At 41.4% G+C, this 22,681-nt stretch overlaps 1 protein-coding gene across 4 annotated transcripts in view; it reads right to left on the reverse strand.

Annotated features, from left to right (window-relative positions):
- Positions 1 to 22,652, reverse strand: part of BUB1 (BUB1 mitotic checkpoint serine/threonine kinase) — a 41,519-nt gene extending 18,867 nt beyond the window's left edge. Inside the window, exons 1-16 of one of the 4 annotated variants that reach the window (XM_027129014.1) lie at positions 22,540 to 22,652; positions 19,378 to 19,437; positions 19,155 to 19,293; positions 18,135 to 18,331; positions 15,658 to 15,701; positions 14,913 to 15,013; positions 13,371 to 13,423; positions 13,094 to 13,278; positions 11,501 to 11,652; positions 8,521 to 8,777; positions 6,725 to 6,783; positions 5,290 to 5,418; positions 5,080 to 5,190; positions 4,241 to 4,340; positions 3,204 to 3,285; positions 2,045 to 2,219 (exon numbers count right to left, since the gene is read on the reverse strand). In XM_027129014.1, coding sequence (XP_026984815.1) covers positions 2,045 to 2,219; positions 3,204 to 3,285; positions 4,241 to 4,340; positions 5,080 to 5,190; positions 5,290 to 5,418; positions 6,725 to 6,783; positions 8,521 to 8,777; positions 11,501 to 11,652; positions 13,094 to 13,278; positions 13,371 to 13,423; positions 14,913 to 15,013; positions 15,658 to 15,701; positions 18,135 to 18,331; positions 19,155 to 19,293; positions 19,378 to 19,437; positions 22,540 to 22,565 — 1,870 coding nt within the window. In that variant the 5' untranslated portion in view covers positions 22,566 to 22,652. Of the gene's footprint in view, positions 1 to 2,044; positions 2,220 to 3,203; positions 3,286 to 4,240; positions 4,341 to 5,079; positions 5,191 to 5,289; positions 5,419 to 6,724; positions 6,784 to 8,520; positions 8,778 to 11,500; positions 11,653 to 13,093; positions 13,279 to 13,370; positions 13,424 to 14,912; positions 15,014 to 15,657; positions 15,702 to 18,134; positions 18,332 to 19,154; positions 19,294 to 19,377; positions 19,438 to 19,895; positions 19,959 to 20,212; positions 20,313 to 21,628; positions 21,866 to 22,539 lie in introns of those variants that run through there. The other 3 variants (XM_027129016.1, XM_027129015.1, XM_027129017.1) reach the window with 3 other exon arrangements.
- Between the last annotated feature and the right edge of the window lie 29 nt (positions 22,653 to 22,681).

The raw sequence follows: 22,681 nt of genomic DNA on the forward strand, positions 1-22,681 counted from the left end.
TTGGAAGGCGGATTCTTTACCACTGGACCACCAGGAAAGTCCCTGAAATGTATTTCTTAAATAATAAGACTTGAAAGTCTAAATTACTCCTTGATCCATGGGCTGCAGAATGGATGTTGTGTTAGCAGGCATAAAAATAATCTCATTGTACATCACCATCGGAGCTCTTGGATGACCAGGTCCATTGTCAATGAGCAGTACTATTTTGGAAGGAATCTTCTGAGCAGTATGCCTTAACAGTGGACTTAATATATTCAGTAAAGCATGTTGTAAACAGATTTGCTGCCATCTGGTTTTGCTGCTCCATTTATAGAGAATAGCCAGAATAGGTGAAGCATAGCTCTTATAGGCCCTAGGACTTCTGGAATGGTAAACAGCATTGGCTTCAACTTAAAATCATCAGCTGCATTAGCCCCAACAGGAGAGTCAGCCTGTCCTTTGGAGCTTTAAAGCTAGACCTTGACTTCTCCTCTCTGGCTATGGAAGTCCTAGATGGCATCTTCTTCCAATATAAGGCTGGTTCATCTACATTGAAAACCTGCTGTTTAGTATAACCACCTTCATTAATGATCTTAGCTAGATCTTCTGGATAACTTGCTGCAGTTTCTGCATCAGCACTTGCTGCTTCACCTTGCACTTTTGATAAGGAGATGCCTTCTTTCCTTAAACCTCACGAACCAACCTCTGCTACCTTCACACTTTTCTTCTGCAGCTTCCTGGCTCTGGCTTCAGGGGATGTTGTGGCTGCTTTGATCTTCTATCCAGGTCACTCAGACTTTCTCCATATCAGCAATACGGCTGTTTTGCTCTCTTATCATTTATATGTTCACTGGAGTGGCACGTTTAATTTCCTTCAAGAACTTTTCCTTTGCATCCACATGGTGAAAGAGGCCTACCTTTTGGCCTAACTGGACTTTCAACACGCCTTCCTCACTAAGCTTAATCATTTCTAGCTTTGGATTGGAAGTGAGAGATGTGCAACTCTTCCCTTCACTTGAACACTTAGAGGCCACTGTAGGGTTATTAACTGGCCTAAATTTCACTATTGTTGTGTCTCAGGGGAGAGGCCCGAGGAGAGTGAGGAAGACAGGGAATGACCAGCGGGTGGAGCAGTCAGGGAACACACACAACAACCATTGACTAAGTTCACCATCTGCCGTGGGTGAGGTTCGTGGCACCCCAAAACAGTCACAATAGTAACATCAAAGACCACTGACAACAGATCACCATAACAAATATAACAATAAGGAAAAGTTTGAAATATTGCGAGAATTACCAAAATGTGACTCAGACACAAAGTGAGTAAATGCTGCTGGAAAACTGGTGCCAGTGGGCTGCTTGACACGGGGCTGCCACACACCGTCAATTTGTTTAAAAAAATCCAGTGTCTGTGAAGTGCAATAAACAAGGTATGCCTGTATTTATTTTGCAGGATCGTATTTAATAGGTAATAATTATCTGTATTCAATAACTGTCATTCATTAAGCTTCAGTTCATATGTATAAAGATCTTTGATATGAGAATGTTATGTCTGGGGAAAATAAGGACCATCTGTGAGTTTTATCAGATCACTAAAAAATTTTTAAATATGATTTTCCGAGTATAGTACTTGGCTACATCTCTAAAGTAATAAAATTTGTAGATACATATCAAGGATTAAAATTTGCTGTTTGTTACTCTTACCAAATTAGAAAATAAAATGTTCATATTTTTAACATTCAAGTCTGTCTGTAGTGGCTATTTTGTTTGTTGTAAAACATGAAATAAAGCTATAATCCCATACAAATGGGTTGGACTTTGTATCTTTGCCTTTAAATGCTTCTATAGATTTTTCTCCCGTTCTACCTAAAATCTAAGTTATCAAACTTTTAAAATGCACATAGACTTTAGAAAGACATTATGCCAAAACCAAAAACCATATATGTAATAATACAGTGAATGGATTTTAAGTTTCCTCTTTATGATTTTCAAATCTTCCAGAAGAAAACTATAATCGTAAAAGAACTGAAGTTGGCAGAAGACACTAAGATAGTGTGAGGCACACCTTTATCTTCTAGAGGGTGCACTGAATCCACTGGAAGCCTGTGGAAGGGCGTAGATGCCAGCTGTGCAGCAGACGTAAAGTCTCCCGGGCTCTTGGGACTGGGAGCCAGGGTTTTGTTGCAGCGGACACCCCACACGGTTGAATCATCCAAAAACTCGTCAGTGTGAGGTACTTCCTACAACGAAAGATGAACGGAAAAAAAGTAGCAATCTCCTTGTTTCATAGATGAAATTTAACACATTAATACTTTTTAAGATTCAAAAAAATGAGGAATTTAAATTTTTTCGAAGAAATGGATGTAACCCCTGGCTAACACAGAGCCAAGGACATCGTGGGTCTGTTCTTTTCCCCAGAACTGGGACACTTCATCTTTAACACACTCCAGCGGAGTTATATCACATGCAAGAGTCACGTTTTGTTTACCGATTTTTACTTTTTTTTTTTTTTTTTTTTTAAAGATTTATCATTCATTTTATTATTTTTGGTTGCATCAGGTCTTAGCTGCGGCGCACGGGATCTTCATTGTGGCACACAGGCTTCTCTCTAGTTGTGGCATGAGGGTTTTCTCTTCTCTAGTTGTGGCGCGCAGGCTCCAGGGCGCGTGCGCTCTGTAGTTTGCGGCACGCAGGCTGTCTAGTTGAGGCCTGCGAGCTCAGTTGCCCTGCGGCATGTGGGATCTTAGTTCCCTGACCAGGGATCGAACCTGTGTCCCCTGCCTTGTAAGGCGGATTCTTTACCACTGGACCACCAGACAAGTCCCTACTTATTATTTTTTTTTTAATTTGAAAAGTCTAGATTTACAGAGGAATTACAAAGATAATACAGAGTTCCCATATAGCCTGTATTAAACTTCTTAGGTCTAGGAAAAATATATATGCCCCCAGTGGGTCCTCCTGTCTAAAGGGAAGGCTCTCAGAGGGCAAGGATCATTATCAAACTCATTTTTCAGTTTCTATCTCTCTCTTAATGTGTGGTGCATAATAGATTTGCAAATAATTATAGAATAATGTTCTATAAAACTTAATTTTCACATAATATTTTATTTTTTCAGCACAGTTTTTTAAATATACCACCTCATTTGACTGGCACAAGCATTTGGTAAAATGAAAAGAAAAGGGTTGCGGGACCCATTTCATGGATGAAGCAGAGATTTACTTACATTTGGTTTTGAAGTGAACCTCCACATTGAGCGTTCTCCAAAGGTCCTGGCTCCCGTGGGCTTATTTTTAGGCTGTGGTAATCTAAGGAAAGATTTGCAAAATTACAAACAGCAAAATATGCTAAGGAAATAAATTCTACCACTTAAGTTAGTGTTAAAAACATTCTCCCCTTTTCCTATTTAGTTAATATTTATACACATATTTCTTACTTTTACAGCAAAACTGAGTGCAGGTTGAATTAACTTGATGATGTATATAAAAGTAGATCTACAGTTACTTAAGCGAGGGTGGAAAATACAGAACTTTCTATTTCACTGAGTTTTAAGGTTTTTTTTTATTATTATTTTATTTTTATTTTTTTTGAGTTTTAAGGACAAAAAAATAGTTAGGGCCGTGGCCAACAGAATGGCATGGATGCCATACATTTTATTTCTTATTCCCAGTGCTTGGTCTAGCTACAGAACATGAACCTCTTCTACACCATGATACCTTTAGTTCACACCTCTCTTTCACGGTTTAAATTATTAATGGTGAAACTTCCTCGTGCTACCCTACTCTACCCTGATGGGGCTCAGCCTTCAAACAAATGTTCTCTGCAGTGTGACCCAATATAAGCCACTTCCTTTTCTACTTTATCAATCCTGCAAATAGATACAGAGCACGTATGGATACCTGTACTGGTGAATTCATTTACAGCGAATACAATTTCAAATCTATAGGATCCCTTGGTTCTCTGATGATTTATAACCATACGGTTTCCTTTTGTAACAAATACTTTTGTTATGGAAGGACTACTTTCTTGTAACCCCCCAGAACTCTGCAGATCTGGAAAAGAACTTCAGCAGCAATCTCCCAGCCATGTGGTCAAAAGGCTCATCTGTGGCAGAGCTGGGGCTGGGGCCCAGGCCATTTGATCGGCAGGTCCTGTTCTCTCACCAGCTCACCACCTGGACTCCTGGAGGGATCTCCGCACTGTCCCTGTCACTATGGCAACATGCATCTCCCCCAGTGTTATCTTAACCAGATATTTCTTTACCCATAATTTTCTTTGTTTCCATCTTCGAACACAGGAAAAGCAGAGGACAGAGAAGAGATAATCTTATTGACTCCCCAAGCCCCAGAAGACGTTGCATTTTCTGCCAGGGTAAAAAATTGCAGTTAATTATTAAAATAGGCCCAAACCACTATCCTTTAGGTGCAGCTTCAACTACAAATAAGAAAATGGAATAAGAGCTACAGAAAACAACTGATGTCAGTTTTTGAAATACTAGGCAACGAGGTAAGTCACTCTGCAGTGACATGAAGGGACTAACCATGGTCACAAGGGTTAGCACGCGAGCCGCCGATCTCGAGTTCCTGCCACACATAAAGCAGCGTTCGCCGTTCTCCTAACACACTGCTATGGTCACTGACACTGAATAAAGCTCTCCATGTCTTTGCTTTCCTACAATGAGGAACTAAGCTCTTAGCTCTATATTTATCTTCATCGTGATCTCTCTCTGGCTTCCAGCACAAATCCTCTGACTCTAGACAAAGGTGGGCTAGTCCTGGCTCCCAACACTCCAGCCCGAACATTCCTCTGCTGGGCAAAGCTCAAGTATCCCTCAACTACTCAGCCTTTCCTGGCCATTCCTACCCATGCAGATTTTGTCCTTCTTTAGCACTATTTATTATTTTTTAAGAAACAAACCAAGTCTAGGGCACACACTGAGTACCTTGCCAAACAACATTGTATTTTTTTATTTCACAAACTCCATGCCCTTATGTGACAAGCTAACCAAGGCCAGGACCACTTCTTGTATAATCCTTGCTATTTCTGTGGGCAACCACCCACTACGCTATCCACTTAGTAGCTATTAAACAATCTGTTATTACTTTGAAACTGGGCTTCAAATGCATCTTCATTTTGACCTAGAGATGGCCATTCATCTTTGTCATCAGAAACATCAGGAAGTGTAGGAGCCTGAAACATATTCATGATGAAACCTTAAAAGAATAGAAAGAATAATGGTAAACATGGCTGCAAAAGAGCTTTCATTAATTTGTCGTCAGATGCTACACATTCAAACAAAAGGCCTTACATACCTAATGCTTCTTTTGTGTGCACGGTGGGTGACGGCTGCACTTTGGATGGCGTTGCCTGAACCAGTCCCAGTGATGTGTTAGGAGTTGTGTGAAAAGAACTTGTGTTAACAACCTTCTGTGTTTCACACCCTATTAAAGAAATGGGGACAAAATGCAGCATCAGTAGAGAAATCAGAATAGTTTAGAAGGCACAATTTAAGAAACTTATTATACTTATTATACATTTTTATTATTCTTGATAATCCTCACTAAGGACTTCCATTACTATAATGCTTCCATATCTTTCATTTTTCTCTTTATAATAGTCCCACGAGGTAGGTAAGGCAAGAAGTATCCGTTTACAGAAAAGGAAATAAAAGCTCAGAGATTAAGTGGCTTGATCTAAGATCATATCAAATTAGCAGACTGGTCATAAATAGCCCTCTTTGCTCCACTATACCCCAGAAATAGTTAATAGTGACATTGTATATCTTAGGATTGGCTTTCCATCTCCCTCAGCCGGGCCCAAACCATGGCGTACACGGCCCTGCACAGCCTGAGCCTCTTGGCTCCCACCTCACCTTCCTCCTCCTCCCCTGCTCCCTGTGGCCACTGGCCGCTCTGCTGTGCTCCAAACAGTTCAGGGATATTCCTACCTGAGGGCTCTGCCCTTGCTGCTCCCTCCACCTGAACCAGGTTTCCAAGGGCTGCGTGGGACGCTTCCCCCCTCTACCCAGATATCACCTTCTTTGTGAGGGTCTTTCCCAGTTGCCCCTGAGATTTCAACCCCTGCCCCCCCCCCCCCCCCAGCCACACTTCCTTTCCCCCTCTTCACGGGTGGGGATTTCTGTCCTTTCTGTTCGCGACTGCATCTCTCACTACCTAGAACAGTGCCTGGCTTCTACTAGTGCTCAGTCAGGTCCTGGTTAAATGTAGGTGTCACTGCTTTTTTCAAGTAGCTTTGCTCCCACTAAACTGTCATTGGAAAGGATGGCACAGTACGTGAAGGAGTGGGGGGAATGAAGACCCAATCCAGGTGTCTTATTTTATTTATAAAACTTACTTTTATGCAAATATCTCTAACAAAGTAGTACCAAACGGAAGTATAACACTCCTAATTAAACTTTTAATCACCTTTCCGTCTTCACAACATATTAAAGATGACTCTGGTTTTAGATTAAAATCTGCTGAGAAATTTAATAGGAAAGTTTTCACAAATCAAGTTTCCAAAGGATTCCAACTAAGATGTGACTGTCAAGTGAATTTCTACCTTTATTTGAAATGGTCTGGGGTTTAACTAACCCCTGCCTTCTAAGAACGGGAAAGCTGACACCCAGGTTCATTAAGGCCTGAAGCCTTCATGAACTGCAGCCACCAAACAGACCCTTGAGCGACCTGGACGAGTCTGGGCAAACAGCTTAGGCAGCAATGTATTATATCAATAGTTAAACATTACCTTCTTTTATCTCTGCTCCACTCTGTGGCTTGAATTCATGAGTACTTTTATTCATACACCTGGAAGAGAAAACTCTTGAGACACAATAACTCTCAAGAAAGAACAGTAAAAAATGTCAGCAATTACGAGCCTGTTGTTAAAACACAGATGGGACTGCCTAGGTCTACAGTGTAAGTGAATAAGATGTTTTATGTTTTCTTTCATTTCCTTTCGAGGACAATAATTCTTACAGATAAAGGCCAGGTATTCACGTTTGCTTGACATAGTGATTCTGTACTTTAACACCCGATAATCATTCATACACGAGGTTCGAACGATCCCATTTATTACACAGGCTAAAGGGCTAACCCCCAGCTCCGGGCCTGCCGTCCGGCACCACTCTCCTGCGCTGTGACGTGGGGAAGCGCTGGCGCCTTCGCCACAGGGGCCACCTCTCTCGTGATGGGCAGGTAGCCACAGTGCATTGTCCTCTAGACTTCAGCAGTTATCAAGAGGGGAAAAAATGGTACGTGAGACACTTACATCACAGTTTATTTTAAGTACAGTCGTGATAGTGGGCCTCATCTGTCTATTTAACATTGCCTCCCTTAATGGACCCTGTGAGGGTATAAAGTAAAAAGGGCAAAGCACTTTTAATCTTACAAATCCCCATTAAACTGTCATAAAAACGTGAGTTTTATAGAGATACCAGAGAAAGGTGCCCTTTCTCTGTCGTGGTCAGCCGTCTAGGCCACTGAGAGCGTAAGGAGGGTACTTTCAGTCCCTTGCCTAGGCTAAGGTCAGGGTCAGTCTGAAAGGCTTCTGAATGTTCATTAGGTTAAAGATTTTCATAATTTTATAAGGTTCAGCTGGACACGCTGAACTGTGTCTCCGGGGGCCTGTCATTGCTGCTGTTGTGACCATCTTATTGTTGTGTAAATTAACTACTAAGAACTAATGAAGTCACAGCCCCACACAACAGTCCTCTTTTTACATACATGGTTTGATACAGGACACAGGTCTGAATTATTGTCCTAATGCGGCTGAAAAAGCATGATCACTTTAAATCTTATTTCCAGGAGAAATCATTGGTAAAAGTTAACCTTGGACATTGAGGAGAGCCAGTACTTAAGAACCATAATCTGTGCCAAGGGGTTTAGCCCAAGGGGAGGGTGTGAGTTACATTGTAGCTTTTATCTGTTCCAATAGATCAATAAAATTTTTACGTTTAAAAAAGAGAGAGCACCAAAGTGACTGAAGAGGAAAATATAAACAAGCGATGCGACAGTAATTGTAATTTCTGTAATCTAGGAAAATCCCTCAAAATTGGAGAAAAAACCTCCACAGTAGTGTATAGACCTATTTTGGCATATTGTGTAGCAGATATTAATCCCAAACTGCTCCCGGTGGAAAGACAGAAGGAATATGAGAAGAATATACGTCAAGGAACTATCTGGATTGTAATGAACCCCTACATATGTTCAGTCAAAGCCAGTAAGCAAAGGCAATTTCAGTTTAACAGCTGTATATTCTTTAGTTACAAAAAGATTGTTAAGTTTCAGTGTATCGAAAAATTATAATTCAAGAGGGAAATATGAAGTAAAACAAATACTCTAAAAGAAACAACAAGTGAGGCTGAAGAATTGGGGCTAATGTTTTGGTAACTTGTTTCTTCCACTACATGCCCATCTAAAAATTATTTTGAAAAACAAGACTCATCCATCATTTACACATTGCTCTTGATGTTGCAGGTCACGTAAAGAAGCCGTCAGACACCATTCACATCACTATCATCTCTAGGGCTACCTTTGGCTTACCTGGCATCTTTGCTGGCCACCGTCAACATGGCATCTGTCACTGGCTGGGCTGCCAAAGGAACCTGGGGAGCTACACTCTGGGTGACGGCTGGGGACACCAAAGCAGCGGTGACAGCATTTGCCATAAGTGGAACAACAGATGCCTCTTTGGGTGTCTCTCCTGCATTCTTTGAGGTCTGCTGATGGACAGCTGGAAGACTCGGAGCTCTCAGTTCCTGCGGGGAGCCTGTGTGTGGCCCCATACGTGCTGGGCTGACCTTTCATGGTAAGCAAACAAACAAAAACAAAGCCATGAGGTCCAGACTGCTAATTAGGTATTACAGCTTTTCAAAGAATGGCACCTGTCTTCTTCAGTAGATTCCTTTCCTCCTGAGCCAGCTCCTTACCCCTCCAGGTATTCTGAAATGAACAGTCAGCAACAAAGGTCACTCTATGTGGTGGATGCTTCCGTAGCTTCTTAACCACACACTCAACTGGCAGCTCATACTTCTAACCACTAAAATACCAGCCCCGGGGCTTCCTTGGTGGCACAGTGGTTAAGAATCCACCTGCCAGTGCAGGGGATGCGGGTTTGAGCTGTGGTCCGGGAGGATCCCACATGCCGCGGAGCAACTAAGCCCGCGTGCCACAACTACTGAAGCCTGCGCACCTAGAGCTCGCGTGCCACAACTACTGATGCCTGCACAACTAGAGCCTATGCTCTGCAACAAGAGAAGCCACTGCAATGAGAAGCCCACGAAGCCCTCGCACTGCAGCGAAGAGTAGCCCCCGCTTGCCGCAACTAGAGAAAGCACGGGCGCAGCACCAAAGACCCAGTGCAGCCAAAAATAAATAAATAAAATTTTAAAAAATCGAAAAAAAATTTTAAAAATAAAATAAAATAAAATACCAGCCCTGAGCATTCATTAGTATTTAAGAACTGGCACATTTCTCCTTACTTAATTTTGGGAAAAGACTAACAGTCAATGTTACCAAATGCTCATAATGGTGTTCCTGCTATTAAAATACCCTTAGTAACCATCTTCCCTTTAATGAGTAGGAAACACGAATATAAACTGCACTGACTGCCACAAAAGCATGGCGCACAGTGGGAAGGACACGGGCCTTTAACATGAAGTCTTTGCTTTTCTACTCACATGTACTTAGACTGTACATGTACACTCCAATGTTACCAAGTTAAAAGACAAAGAGCAGGATTTCCCTGGGGGTCCAGTAGTAAAGAATCTACCTTGCAAGCAGGGGATGTGGGTTCGATCCCTGGTCAGGGAACTAAGATCCCACATGCTGCGGGGCAACTAAGCCCGCGCCACAGCTACTGAGCTTGCACACCTCAACTAGAGCCCGCGTGCCACAAACTAGAGCCCAGGCGCCCTGGAGCTTGCGAGCCCCAACTAGAGAGGAGAAAAACCAGCACTCCACAACTAGGGAGAAGCCCATGCGCCACAAGGAAAGATCCCGCGTGCCGCGACTAAGACCCAACGCAGCCCAAAATAAAAAAAATAAATAATAAATAAATCTTAAAAAAAAAGAGTTAATTTCTCACCATAGAAAAGTATTCTCACAAATTGTTAAGAAAAGCACCAAGGGCTTCCCTGGTGGCGCAGTGGTTGAGAGTCCACCTGCCGATGCAGGGGATACGGGTTCATGCCCTAGTCCGGGAAGATCCCACATGCTGCGGAGCGGCTGGGCCCGTGAGCCATGGCTGCTGAGCCTGCGCGTCCGGAGCCTGTGCTCCGCAACGGGAGAGGCCACAACAGTGAGAGGCCCGCGTACCGCAAAAAAAAAAAAAAAAAAAAAGAAAAGCACCAAATATCTAGGGCAAGAATAGTTATTTCACAGACAAATGGACAAAATATTAAAAGTTTACTCTCACTAGTCATCAAAAAAGATAATTAAAAATGACCTATAACATTTTCTCACATACCAAATTAGTAAAGATTAAAAATAAACATAATATTCATTTCTGAAGAAATACATTAAAAAAATAATAATCAGACTTTCTCCACCAGATATCAAAACATACAACAATGCTATAGTAAACACACAATATGGAATGATCAAGAAGAAACCTATTGACTAAAACAAAGAGACAGCTATTTTAGAAATGGATCTTATACCTTAAAAATTTAGTATGTGATAGATATTTTAAACCAATAGGGAAAGGCTGAGCTGGTAAATAAATGACTTAGGGACAAATGGAGATCCATTTGGCAAATATATCCTTATACCACTCATATACAGAAATAAGTTCATAAACAGGCTTCTGGTTAAAGACAGTGGCTTAAACACATGCTTTATCACCCACGTCCTCCCGAAACCTCACCAAAATGACAGTAAAGGAATCCTAACACCTAAAACAGCAGCTGGAGGAGGCTGATCTCCAGAGAAGTTCAGAAATTTGAACACATCTCAGGATGGACGTGAAGGTGGAGCTGAAAACAGGAATGTGGCCACAGTAAGTCTGTAGAAAAAACAGGTCCTGAGACCCATTCTTGCAGGTGCGTGCTGGCTTCTCAACACAAACTAAAGAAATCATTATATTTGAATTTTCATTAAATAAGTCATTGTACACCCCCCCAAAATCAGAAAAAGGATTATATATGCTAATAATTAAGTATGTAAGTATGTGCCTACACACGCACACACACACGCACGCACACACGTGCACACACACACACACACAAACACACTACACGTTCTGTCCTGTAACTTCCTTTCTCATTCTACATTTTGAAGATCTTTCCGGGTTGGTGCTGAGAAGCCCAGCGTTATTCTGATTCTTGGCTCTTTAAGTGTGACCTCTTCGTCTCTGGAAGCGTGTTGGATTGCCTTTTCCCCCATTGTTGGGGGGAAAATAATTCAGAAAGCTAGTAACTAAATTAACATCAGAATTAACTCTAAAAATAGAGCACACAGAGGACAAATAGAAACAGAAATCCCTGTACTGGGCATGGGAAGCATCGGCAAGGAGCACACACACCTCAGACCTCCCCTGGGAAGAGGGCAGGTTCTCATGTGATGTCTCCACCACTTGGTGCAACTTCTTATGAAGCTCATCCATTTTCTGTTTTAATAGTTGTTCTTCAAAAGCGTTTGCTTCTTTCCTTTTCATATAATGCCTGTCTTCATTAACTTTAGGAAAGAGAAAATATGGTTTGCATGTGAAATTTAAATTCAGGTCATCAGAGGAATCCATGCAAAATCAGTAAAAGGTTATTTTTAAGACGGCAAAGTTTTTACTAGTCTTTTCCATGTGTATTAGATTATGAGAACTGAAATATGTATTACTTTTCAGTTATAATTTTTACCTTCCCGTAGCACAGTTATTTTTAAGTTCAGGGCGTGTAAGTTATAAAAATTTACATGATGAGCAACAAAAATATTTGGTAATAGCACGGTATGATACTAAGCACCGCTTGTAGAACAATCATGACTGTGCAAATCATTTGAAAATGGAACAGTTTTTAAAAGATTTAAACCTCTAGGTGCTTTCTAAGAAGGAGTAAGAGTAAAGTGCACCGAATGGTCAGTGTCTCAAGTACACTGCTCTTGGTCCCATTTCCAGTAACTGGTTAACATAACCACATCACGTACAAATCTAACCGTCCAGCTCAGACTTTAGCATCTGTGCAAGGCACAAAAGAGTCCTCCACGAGCGTCAACTGACTGTCCTCTCAGTTGTCAACCAAAAGAGAAATAATGAATGAACAAAAAGTGGCCTACAGAGTGGGCACAGCACAAATACTTAGATGGTGTAAAAGCCCTGAGTAGGACAGAGGTTCCTTTTCCTGAGGTCCACATTGTTACAGCAAAGCCAAGTGCCAACACTGTGTTAACACTGTTTTCCCTGGGGAACAAAGCTTGACCCACTGTATAGCACAGCCATGAATAACATGGCACTTTCATCAGAGGACTCCTGAATGTCTTATTTACAGTAGTTGCAGATCTTGAAAAATCTCAACTCCAGTTCCTAACCTAATCCTTTCACAGTCCAAATAACAGACCCAGAGGTTTAGAATAGCTAGATAAAGAAGTTCAAATCCATACAGATATTATTTGAAAGGTTAAAAATATCTACTTCGGGGCTTCCCTGGTGGCGCAGTGGTTGAGAGTCCGCCTGCCGATGCAGGGGATGCGGGTTCGTGCCCCGGTCCGGGAGGATCCCACATGCCACGGAGTGGCTGGGCCCGTGAGCCATGGCTGCTGAGCCTGAGCGTCCAGAGCCTGTGCTCCGCAACGGGATAGGCCACAACGGTGAGAGGCCCGCATACCGCAAAAAAAAAAAAAAAAATCTACTTCACTAAAAGCTAAGGCAACACTGGTGTGGATATCTATCTCCTTTATTGCTGTTTCAACCCCGAGTTTTGCTGTCAAAAGACACCAATTTAGCCTTTGGACAAATGTGGTTGCTACACTAGCATTAAAGATTTTTAGGCTCCTGACAGAATGAGCTAGAGACATTTTTCTGGCAGATTCTTTCAGTATAGTCAATTATCTGCTAAAATGTAATTACTCAGAGATGAGAATTATATTAAGTGACCTAAGATAGCTCAGACTGTAAGACTGCAAGTACCCCATTGTTCATGCTTTCTCCGTTGATTGTATTTCTGGGCTCTCAGCTCTTCAAAGGAAAACTCTGACTCTCCACGAATAAGCTTCTCCTTGCAATACATGACAACCTGCTGCACATCAGCTTTGGCTGCCACAGGTGGGTGTGCAGAATATCCTGATTTAGAAATCATGATCACCCTTTGTTCCCTAAAATGGGGAAAATACATTATTTACAACAGTGTACTGAAGCAGCTCTTGAAGGAAACTAAGTAATAGATGAATGCACTGATTGTACTTGCATATTCGACTCTTTATCACAAGCTGAAGATGTTACTCCAGAAAGCTCTGAACCCTAGAAAGACAGAAAAGAAACACAAGCACTCACTTATCTGGAAAGAATCTATCATCCAAATTACTTCACAAAACAATATGAAAACACTTGAGGGGGGCTCTCTGAATCATCGAGTAGATTTGTATATGTTCTTTCAAGTTACAATTAATATCTGAAAGCCTAGGTTTGCATTATTACTTTTATGATAACTTTTGCAACTAGACTCCGATAAGAAAGCGATTTTAAAATATCTGCTTGGTAGTCAAGAAGGGCACTTACTTCCCTTTGATACATAGTCCAGGAGCTGAGCCACAGCACCTACGCGTAATGAGTTTAACATTCCAAATAGCTACATTAAAAAAAAAAAATCATTAAAATTTTCTTCTGGCACTGTTCTATGTTGAGGAGTCTCTAATGCTAGCATTCATTCACTAGACAAGTATTTACTGAACATCTCATACGTGTCATGTCCTGGGCTAGGTCCTGGGAAGTGACTGTAAACAAGACCCAACTCTGCTGCCTAGAAACTTACAGTCGGGACAACAGGAAGCAATGAGACTGGCAAACATGAGTAGGATGTAAATTGGGATCATCTGAGTATCTGTCGAAGTTGGAAATTCATATTCTACATCAGGAATGTGCTACATTAATAAAACCTGCACATGTGTACTACGAACAGAGGCATTTCCATGGGATTTAGCTTAAAGGAGGTCCTTAGCAAACTCTGAAAGAGCAACAGTACTATGAAGAGGAAAGATGCTGGGAAGCAAGAAAAGAGCGTTTTCACATGCTAATAAGCCATCAGGGCAGAAGAGCCACCTCGCCCCACTGCAATGGCAGGGAAAGGTGAAGTTATTTATTGGTTGGTGGCAGAAATGGACAGACATCATCTGATGGCTTCTGTTGTTTCACTGAAATAGTATTTTTGCCAGTTCCTGAGGAAGGGGTTGGAGGTAGTCAGGTCCCAAGTTTGAGGAGAGTAAAAAGAAGTGTAAAATCATCATAATTTGGCATTAGAGAGTAAAATGGGAAACATAAGTGATATGTAAAACATAAAAAGTGAACTGGGAAATTGGAAGCATAATTGCCGGGGAGTAGTAAAGCCCTGGCTGAGGTTATAGTTCGAAGCCAGGAGTGTTTTAGGTGAGCTCAGGTGCCTCCACGTGGGTGTGACCCACGGTAGGGAATCCTGGGCCTGTGCAAGGGAGCCCCGTAGAACAAAGGAGGAGAGGCTGCTGGGAGGAGGCGAAGACAGGAGGTCGTGGAGCAGGGTTCCCTAGGTCAGACAATGCAGGAAGTTATGATCAGTGAGTTATTTTAAATTTAATATTTGAGGTGAGCCATGGTGGATGATGACAGGCCCGGAAAGGTGCCACAGGCACAGGTGGCTGACATGGAGGTTAGAGTCTTGGGAGACAAGGTCAAAGAAATGAGATGCCCAAGGAAGGCAGCTGGATGACCGTTCCGTACCCTTCCCAGTTCCCACACGAACTACAATCATTATTATTACCTGATTCTTAGAAATGCAGGCTGAGTTATTTCCTGGATTGGATTTTAATGTTACCAGTTGGTTTAAAATCTGAGCATTATTCAGAGGTTCTGAGGTTCTTGCTATGAGGGGAAAAAGATGAAATAAAAAGAAATAAGGGTAAAACCATATTAAATAAAATTATTACAAATATATTCCCTTGATCTTTCAATAAGTAGCATTAAAAAATAAACTCATTTACACTGTCTCAGAAAATGCAACTAAAATACTTTATAAATAAGAGAAATATGGTAGAGGTAGCTTTCTAATCAATTCAAAATGCCCAAGAAAGTCCCTGAAAGACATGTAAACTCTAGTTATTTTAAACAATAGGATAGTCAATGCTTAATGCTAGAATGTAATCTATTATTTGATTCAATTCAGAACAGATTCACTTCAGAGTAGGTATTGTCCTCTATGTGGGGCAATTTCTATTTTTTAAAAATCCTAAAAATACAATGAAATCACCAAGCGTGTGTGTGTGTGTGTGTGTGTGTGTGTGTGTGTGTGTGTGTGTTGGAGGGGGGTTTCTTTTAAAGTGCTATGACAGAGCCCCTGCTCTGCTATTTATCAGGCATTATTATTATCATAGCACTGCCCCTGTTATCTAAGATAATATAATCAAGAAATAGTGGATGGATTTGTTTTTTAAGGAAAACAAAAAAAAAAGTAGTGAAAATCAGACTAAATTACCAACGTCTTGGACATTTTAGAAAGCATTATTTACCTTGAGTTGGCAAATGGGTTTCGGTGAGGCGTGTCTGAAACAACCTAAAAGATAGCAATAAAGGCATCAGTATAGATTATAATTTACAGTTCAATATATATTATATTAAAGTGAAAACTAGGGACTTCCCTGGTGGTACAGTGGTTAAGAATCTGCCTACCAATGCAGGGGACATGGGTTCGAGCCCTGGTCCGGGAAGATCCCACATGCCATGGAGCAACTAAGCCCGTGCGCCACAACTACTGAGCCCACATGCCACAACTACTGAAGCTCGTGCACCTAGAGCCTGTGTTCCACAACAAGAGAAGCCACCGCAACGAAGAGTAGCCCCTGCTCGCCGCAACTAGAGAAAGCCTGCGCACAGCAATGAAGACCCAAAGCAGCCAAAAATAAATAATTAATTAATTTTTAAAAAAAGTGAAAACTAAACATGATAGACAGCTTACTATAAGCTAGTAAAGACTGAGGTTAAGAGAGAATGTAAAGCTGAATTTTAGAGTTGCTTCAAAATTAAAAAAAAAAAAATTCTGGGATTGTCTTCATACCCAATACACTTAATATTAGAAAAATTCTTCTTTTTGCCTCGTTTATATTAGTATTTCTTAAATTCATATAACAAACATACCCTCCTTCTGAGGGTATCAAGTATGTACATGTTACAACATGGGGTGTTTGAACTCTCTATTTTAGGTATTCTCTACATCTGGAACATATGAAAAGTATAATGGTTTGAAGAAAGATGTTAAAGTACAAAACTATTTTAAAAAGCAGATATATTACTGTTCATGCTGTGAGGACTTCTTAAACATGTCATTTCATGCATCTTTGCATGTTAATCAATCTATCAAGTAACATGTAACCTCCAAGCTCGACATTTTTGGGTGATATGAGGAGGGGTGCATAGTATGAAGAGACTGAGAGATGTACAACCAAATGCAGACAAATGCCAATGTTGTTTGACTCAATTCAAACAAACCAATGGTTTAAAAAAAGGGCAAAAAACAGAAACATTTTACATAATGAAGAATAGCTGAAAATTAGATGATATTAAGGAATTACTATTCATTTTGTTAGGTATGAAAATGATGTAAGGTTCTGTAAGAAATCACCTTTTTGAGATGTTTATGGAAGTGTTTAGGGTAAAATATTTTGCTGTTTTGGATCTGCTTTAAATCCTTCAGCACAGGGACTTCCCTGGTGGCACAGTGGTTAGCAGGTGATGCAGGTTCGAGCCCTGGTCCGGGAAGATTCCACATGCCACGGAGCAACTAAGCCCATGCGCCACAACTACTGAGCCTGCACTCTAGAGCCTGCGTGCCTAGAGCCTGTGTTCCGCAACAAGAGAAGCCACCGCAATGAGAAGCCTGCACACGGCAACAAATAGAAAGCCGGCGTGCAGCAACAAAGACCCAACGCAGCCAAAAGTATATAAATAAATTAATTAATTAAAAAAAAATCCTTCAGCACAGCGTGATCAAATATTAATAATAATTAAAAGCAAGTGATAAGTAAATGCAGGTTCATTATATTAACTTTTCTTTTTTTAACGCATACTTGAAAATTCTCATAATAAAGTTTAAAAAGAGCATGCGCACTGGAGCAAAGTTGAAAACAATGAGTGTATTAAGAGCCAGCAAGGGGTGCAGAGAGACAAGCTGTCTCTATGCTGCTAGACAGAGACAGCAGAAACCCGTACCACCTTTTGAGAAGGGAATTTGGTTACATGTACCACAAGCCTGAACACTCTTCATACACCCTTTGACTCCACAGTTTCAATTCTGAGAATCTATCAGAAGGAACTAGATAATAATAGGAAATACATTAGGAAATACTTTTATGATGAAGAAAAAAGACCTTGACACAGGGCTGCATTAAAAAACGCCTGCAATCCTATTACAAGCGGAGAAAAAAATGCGAATTAAAATTGATGGGTTTCTTCTGCTTCTTTAGTTTTCTGTATTAGGGTATATATAAATAACACCCTAAATGAGGTGTATTTAATCACTGAAAAAGTCAAAAATTGTGAAAAACAAAGTTATTCATTAAAATATTCATTATGTTGTTATTTATAAAAATCAAAATGTTGGAAACAACTTTAATGTTCCATTGGAGAACAATTAAATTATGACATAGCTCTGCGACAGACTTCACAACCACTTTATAAGCAGTATAAAAGTGCATAATTTATTAAGAGCAGTATAAAGCTCAGTACATACAATCAGACATACAGTATGGTCTACCGTAAAAATACACAGACACTAAGACACACACATAGGCATCGGAAAAGATATTGGAAGGAAGTGCACAAAAATGTTAACAGCAATATTTCTGGGCAGCTTTTCTACTATTCTATACATCCACATTTTCCCCAATGAGAAGGATTTCCCTGTACAAACAGATAACAATAAAAATCTTTTAAGAGCAAACATTGCATTTCAAGGTAGGAGACGCTGCGTGGAGTTTTATTTTCAAACTACCTGTACTGTTGCTGCAGCAGCTCTCTAGGTTCGGCCTCGTTCTGAATTCCTCTCCGAAAAACGGCACTGGCGTGCTGCCGCTCCCCCTGGCCTTCCAGATGCCCAGCCCAGGCTACGTACAGAGGAGCTGACAGGGTCCCAATCCCATGGTTGTACAGAAACTCAAAAAACTGAGGAAGGTCACTGTTGTACTCAGCCTGCAGAAATCCAAAGCAGACAGACATGAGAACGAAGGCACTGCCAGTCTCAGTGTGGCCGAGGCCAGCCAGCCCTCAGCGTTCGTCTTCCTGGAGGCTTCAGGACGTACTGTGCAGGGGAAGGCCTGTGTGGTCCTCTGATGGCAAGCCTCAAAGTTAAGCTCGTTCCTTTCCTTGACATTCAATGTCCCCAGACAACCCACATTATTTCCCAAGACAGCAGGTTCTGTAACGTAGTATATAAAGTTATACTTGCTCAAGCTCCACAGGCTTCCTCTAATCCTCATATTCGGAAACTTAGTGAACAAATCCCTGTTTACTTTACCTATTCCATTCATGATTTTATTACTAGAAATCACGCCCCCAAGCCTTTATTTCAAGATTGAAGAGACCCAGCCTAACCTGAGGCGGCCTTCTCCTTTTAGTACTAAATTTCATTTCTGAGAGTTAATATTTTCTTAGTTATTCACAATGAATTTAATTTACTCCCAGGAACCCGCTGGGAGTACCTGCTTATCTCCCCTTCCCCAAGCATGCTTCTCATCCAACGAACCTTCTTTTAATCTAATGGTTTCTACCTCGTGTTGTCACATTTCAGACTTGATACACAGAGATGAAGGATTTTAAAATTAAATCACTGATTCCACAGTACAGAAGCCAAAAGGTTGTAAAATACGTGTCTCTGGCCATACAACTTAAAAAAAATTTATGAAACATAAGGTATCAGAATAAAAGACAGTCTAAAATGATCTTCAAATCTGGGGTAAAAAACAAAAGGACAACATGACTAGAGATGTGATTATACATCTGAAAGTATACTTACAAATTTTAAACAATAATTGATGAACCTTGGGTCATTGTGGTATCTCTTCTTATCTAAAAATTCCTTCATTAGATGCTCTAATAAAGTTGTCATATATTCTTTATTCTCAGGAAAATTCTCTTCTACCCATCGTATGTAACTAGAAAAAATACGGATAACATTAATTTTTCAGGGCAGCACATATAGTTTGTTTACAGAAAAAATAAATAAACGAAATGCTAACCTTTCCCATTCACCAAGTGGGTCATCGCCCTTGTAGCTCTGCATATGGGCTTCAAACATTCTAGAGCAGAGAAAAATATGTACATGGGATTATTAGGAATACTTCCTAAAATATATATTTTATATTTATCACTATACACCTTAAAATAGAAATCTTAAATATCAATTCAAATGCTATAATAAAAATGAAAACAGCATTCCCTCAGAAGTCAGAACACTCAGAAGCAGTCAGTGTTTCTTCAGAAGAAAGTAAGACGCAAGGCCCCTGAGGTAGCCTTATAAAGAAGCAGCTAAAAGAAGGTCCCCAGGTCTATCCCCAGGAGTCTCCTTCTCCTCTCACTGATTCCTGATGTCACTACCACCACCACGAGGGGCAGCACCCAGAAGTTTGCTGCCCCTCCTCCTCATGTTGGGACCCAGGCGTGGCACTGCCTCAGACCCCTCCCCTTGCTGCTCAGGAGCTTGGCTGGAAGACTTGAAGAGGGCTTGGGAAGGGTGCGCGACAGCCCAGGGTCCCACCGATCAGGACTTCCAGATCCAGTTTGCTTTCTGGGCCTCAGTGGAACACAACATCCCTGAGGAAGAACACACAATGGCAATGCTCAGAAGTCAGTGGCTATGGCTCCCTGAGAACTCTGCTTGGCCCGACCTCCGTGTACCCAACCACAGCTTAAAAAAAAACAACCAAGCACAGCAAAGTTCTCCAGGGGCCCCCAGGTGCTAGTGCGGTAAAGAAACAAACAAACCCAAACTGTAAAGTATTGTCAGGTGACATTAAGCACACAGGAAAAACCCTCAAAAGATGGGAGAAGGGCTAAGAATGTGACGGGACTTACTGTTTTTAGGTAGAGTGGTCAGGGAAAGAAAGCCTGCCTCTCTGAGGGGGTGACATTTGATCGGTGCCAGGGATCCAAGCAGCTATGTAAGTACGCGGAGCTAGGAGAAGGGTGGGGATGACAAGATCTAATTTGCATTTTAAAATGTGCATCTGTCTCTCCAAGTGAAGAAGCGGGTGGGGGATGAGAATAGAAGCCGGAAACCAGTTAGGAAGCTACTGCAGAGCCCCAGTGACAGGGTGGACCATGGTGGGAACATTGTGGAATTTGGGTGTTTTGGAGAAAGAAACAATGAGACTTGCTGATGGGATTGCACACTGGGTAAGAGACAGTCAAGCTAAGGAACACTCTAGGTTTCTATCAGAGACGCTACATGACATTTGTTACATGACTTTTTTCGGGGGGTAGGGAAAAAAGGGTTGAAAGTAATACTTTCTTCTAGCTCTTGTACCTCAAGATACAGATAAAATCAATGTTTCTTATGACTCAAAATCCATAAGCCACAAAAGAAAAGCTAGATGAAGTCAACTATATATAAATTAAAAGCTTCTATGTGTCAAATAAAACAAAACACCAAGCAGAGTCAAAAGAGAAATGATAAACTGGGATAACCAAACAGAGCTTCTAGAAGTTGGGGGGAAAAAACCAAACCCAACCCAATTTAAGAAATGAACAAAAGGTATTCCACAGAAGAATACTCAACCTCTCTCATAAGAGAAATTCACCTCATTGAGATACAACTTCTCACCCACCAGATTGCAACAATGTGACAAGTGTGGATGGGAAGCAAAGAAAACAGGCACTCTTACAATTTGCTTGCAGGTGGGAGTGTACACAGTCCCTGCCACCGCAATTGGTAATAAGATCTACCAAAATTCCACATGGATTTACTTTTGATCTAGCAAACCCACTTCTGGGAATCTAGAGGACAGATATATGCAAAATGTCACGTGTACAAGATTTTTCACTGCGGCACTATTTGTAATAGCAAAATATTGTCCACAACCCAAGTCTCCATCAACGGGGGACTTTTTAGATCAATTGTGGTACATGAAATATCATGTAGTTGTAAAAAAGAAGGAGAAAAGAATCTATGGATTGATAGAGTGAAATCTCCAAGGATAGTGTTAAGCAAAAAAAGCAGTGTGTGCACTCTGTTACATTTTACGTGCAATAAAGGCAGGAATTGTACACACGTGTACATATATGTATATAGACATGTTCATGTTATTATAATATAAATATTTATATTTGCAAAATAAATATAAAAATAAACTAGAAACATGGCTGCATATGAGGGAGTGGGAGAGCAGTCAAGTATAGAGCGCAGTGAACAGTTTTCTAAATCTTTTTTTAACCATGTAAATGTAGTACTTATTTTTAAAAGCTAAAAAGTCAAAATAAGGTCGGAAATACCTGATTTCTTTTTTAAAATGGGGGAAAACGAGCCTCTAATATCGAAATCCTTTGCAGGCTGGGCTAAAGAAAAAGTCTTAAGGCAAACAAATTTTTGTTTTGACAGCACTTAACCACCTGAGTCTTCGGATCCCCAGAGAGTTAAGATTACCTTGGTGCTGATAAAACTAACCAGTTTTACTTCCTGTCGCATATGGTTTAAGTGTTTTAAATGCTTTTGAAACAGTCTGGATAAATCACCTAAGTCATACAAATAAAAAGCAAAGGCGTAGGAATTTTAAAAATTGTTAGCAGGTTGACATAAATGATGATAAACATAAGGGAACATTTTTCCCCTTAAAGTGCACGTTATTCAAAGACTTTTAAAAACTGACTGTGGGATTAGGGGTTAAAGCAATTTTAAGTTCTCTCTCTTTCGCAGAATTTTAAAATGAGTGGTTTTGAAAGTTTCTCATGAAACCTAAAGGTAAGTTTTAGTTTTTTGTTGGGTTAGACGTTTTACTTCCACAGCGGCAATCTGCCCAGAGCGGATTCCTTACAAAGAATCAAGGAGCGCTGAGGGCCTCAGGAACTGTCCAAATCCCCCCAAACTGCCACTCCGGCTGCAGCTCAGCCGCAGGGCCCGGGTCTCGGTAGAGAGTCCCGGCTACACGGTGCGCGGTCCTTTCCACGGCTCCCTAGTGGCCCACAGCCCAGCTGGGATGGGGTAGGGGTGGGTGGCGGGACGGTGGGAGGGGACAAACTCCGGAGCCAAGGAAAGGGGTTGGGAAGGGCAAAGGGAGGCAGGTCTGGGGTGGGGCAGGCCGGGGACCTGCAGACCACTAGGCCCGAACCCAGGTACCCAAGCCCCCTGGCTGCCGGCAGCTGGGGATCACGCCCCCGCCCCTCCCCTCCCACAGACCCACACTTACTGAAAAACATTTTCCGGGTTATCCATGGCTAGAGGACGCGAGCCAGCAGCAGCCCCACCCGCGCCGCCAGCGAGGAGCCGCCGCCGATTCGAATCTCCCGCGCAGCCGCAGTCCCCACGCCGAGCGTTTGCAAGGCGCCTGA

This window comes from Aethalodelphis obliquidens, unplaced genomic scaffold (genome assembly GCF_003676395.1).
Source record: "Aethalodelphis obliquidens isolate GAN/ISIS:26980383/991018 unplaced genomic scaffold, ASM367639v1 scaffold35, whole genome shotgun sequence".
In the NCBI taxonomy this organism is placed as follows: domain Eukaryota; kingdom Metazoa; phylum Chordata; class Mammalia; order Artiodactyla; family Delphinidae; genus Aethalodelphis; species Aethalodelphis obliquidens.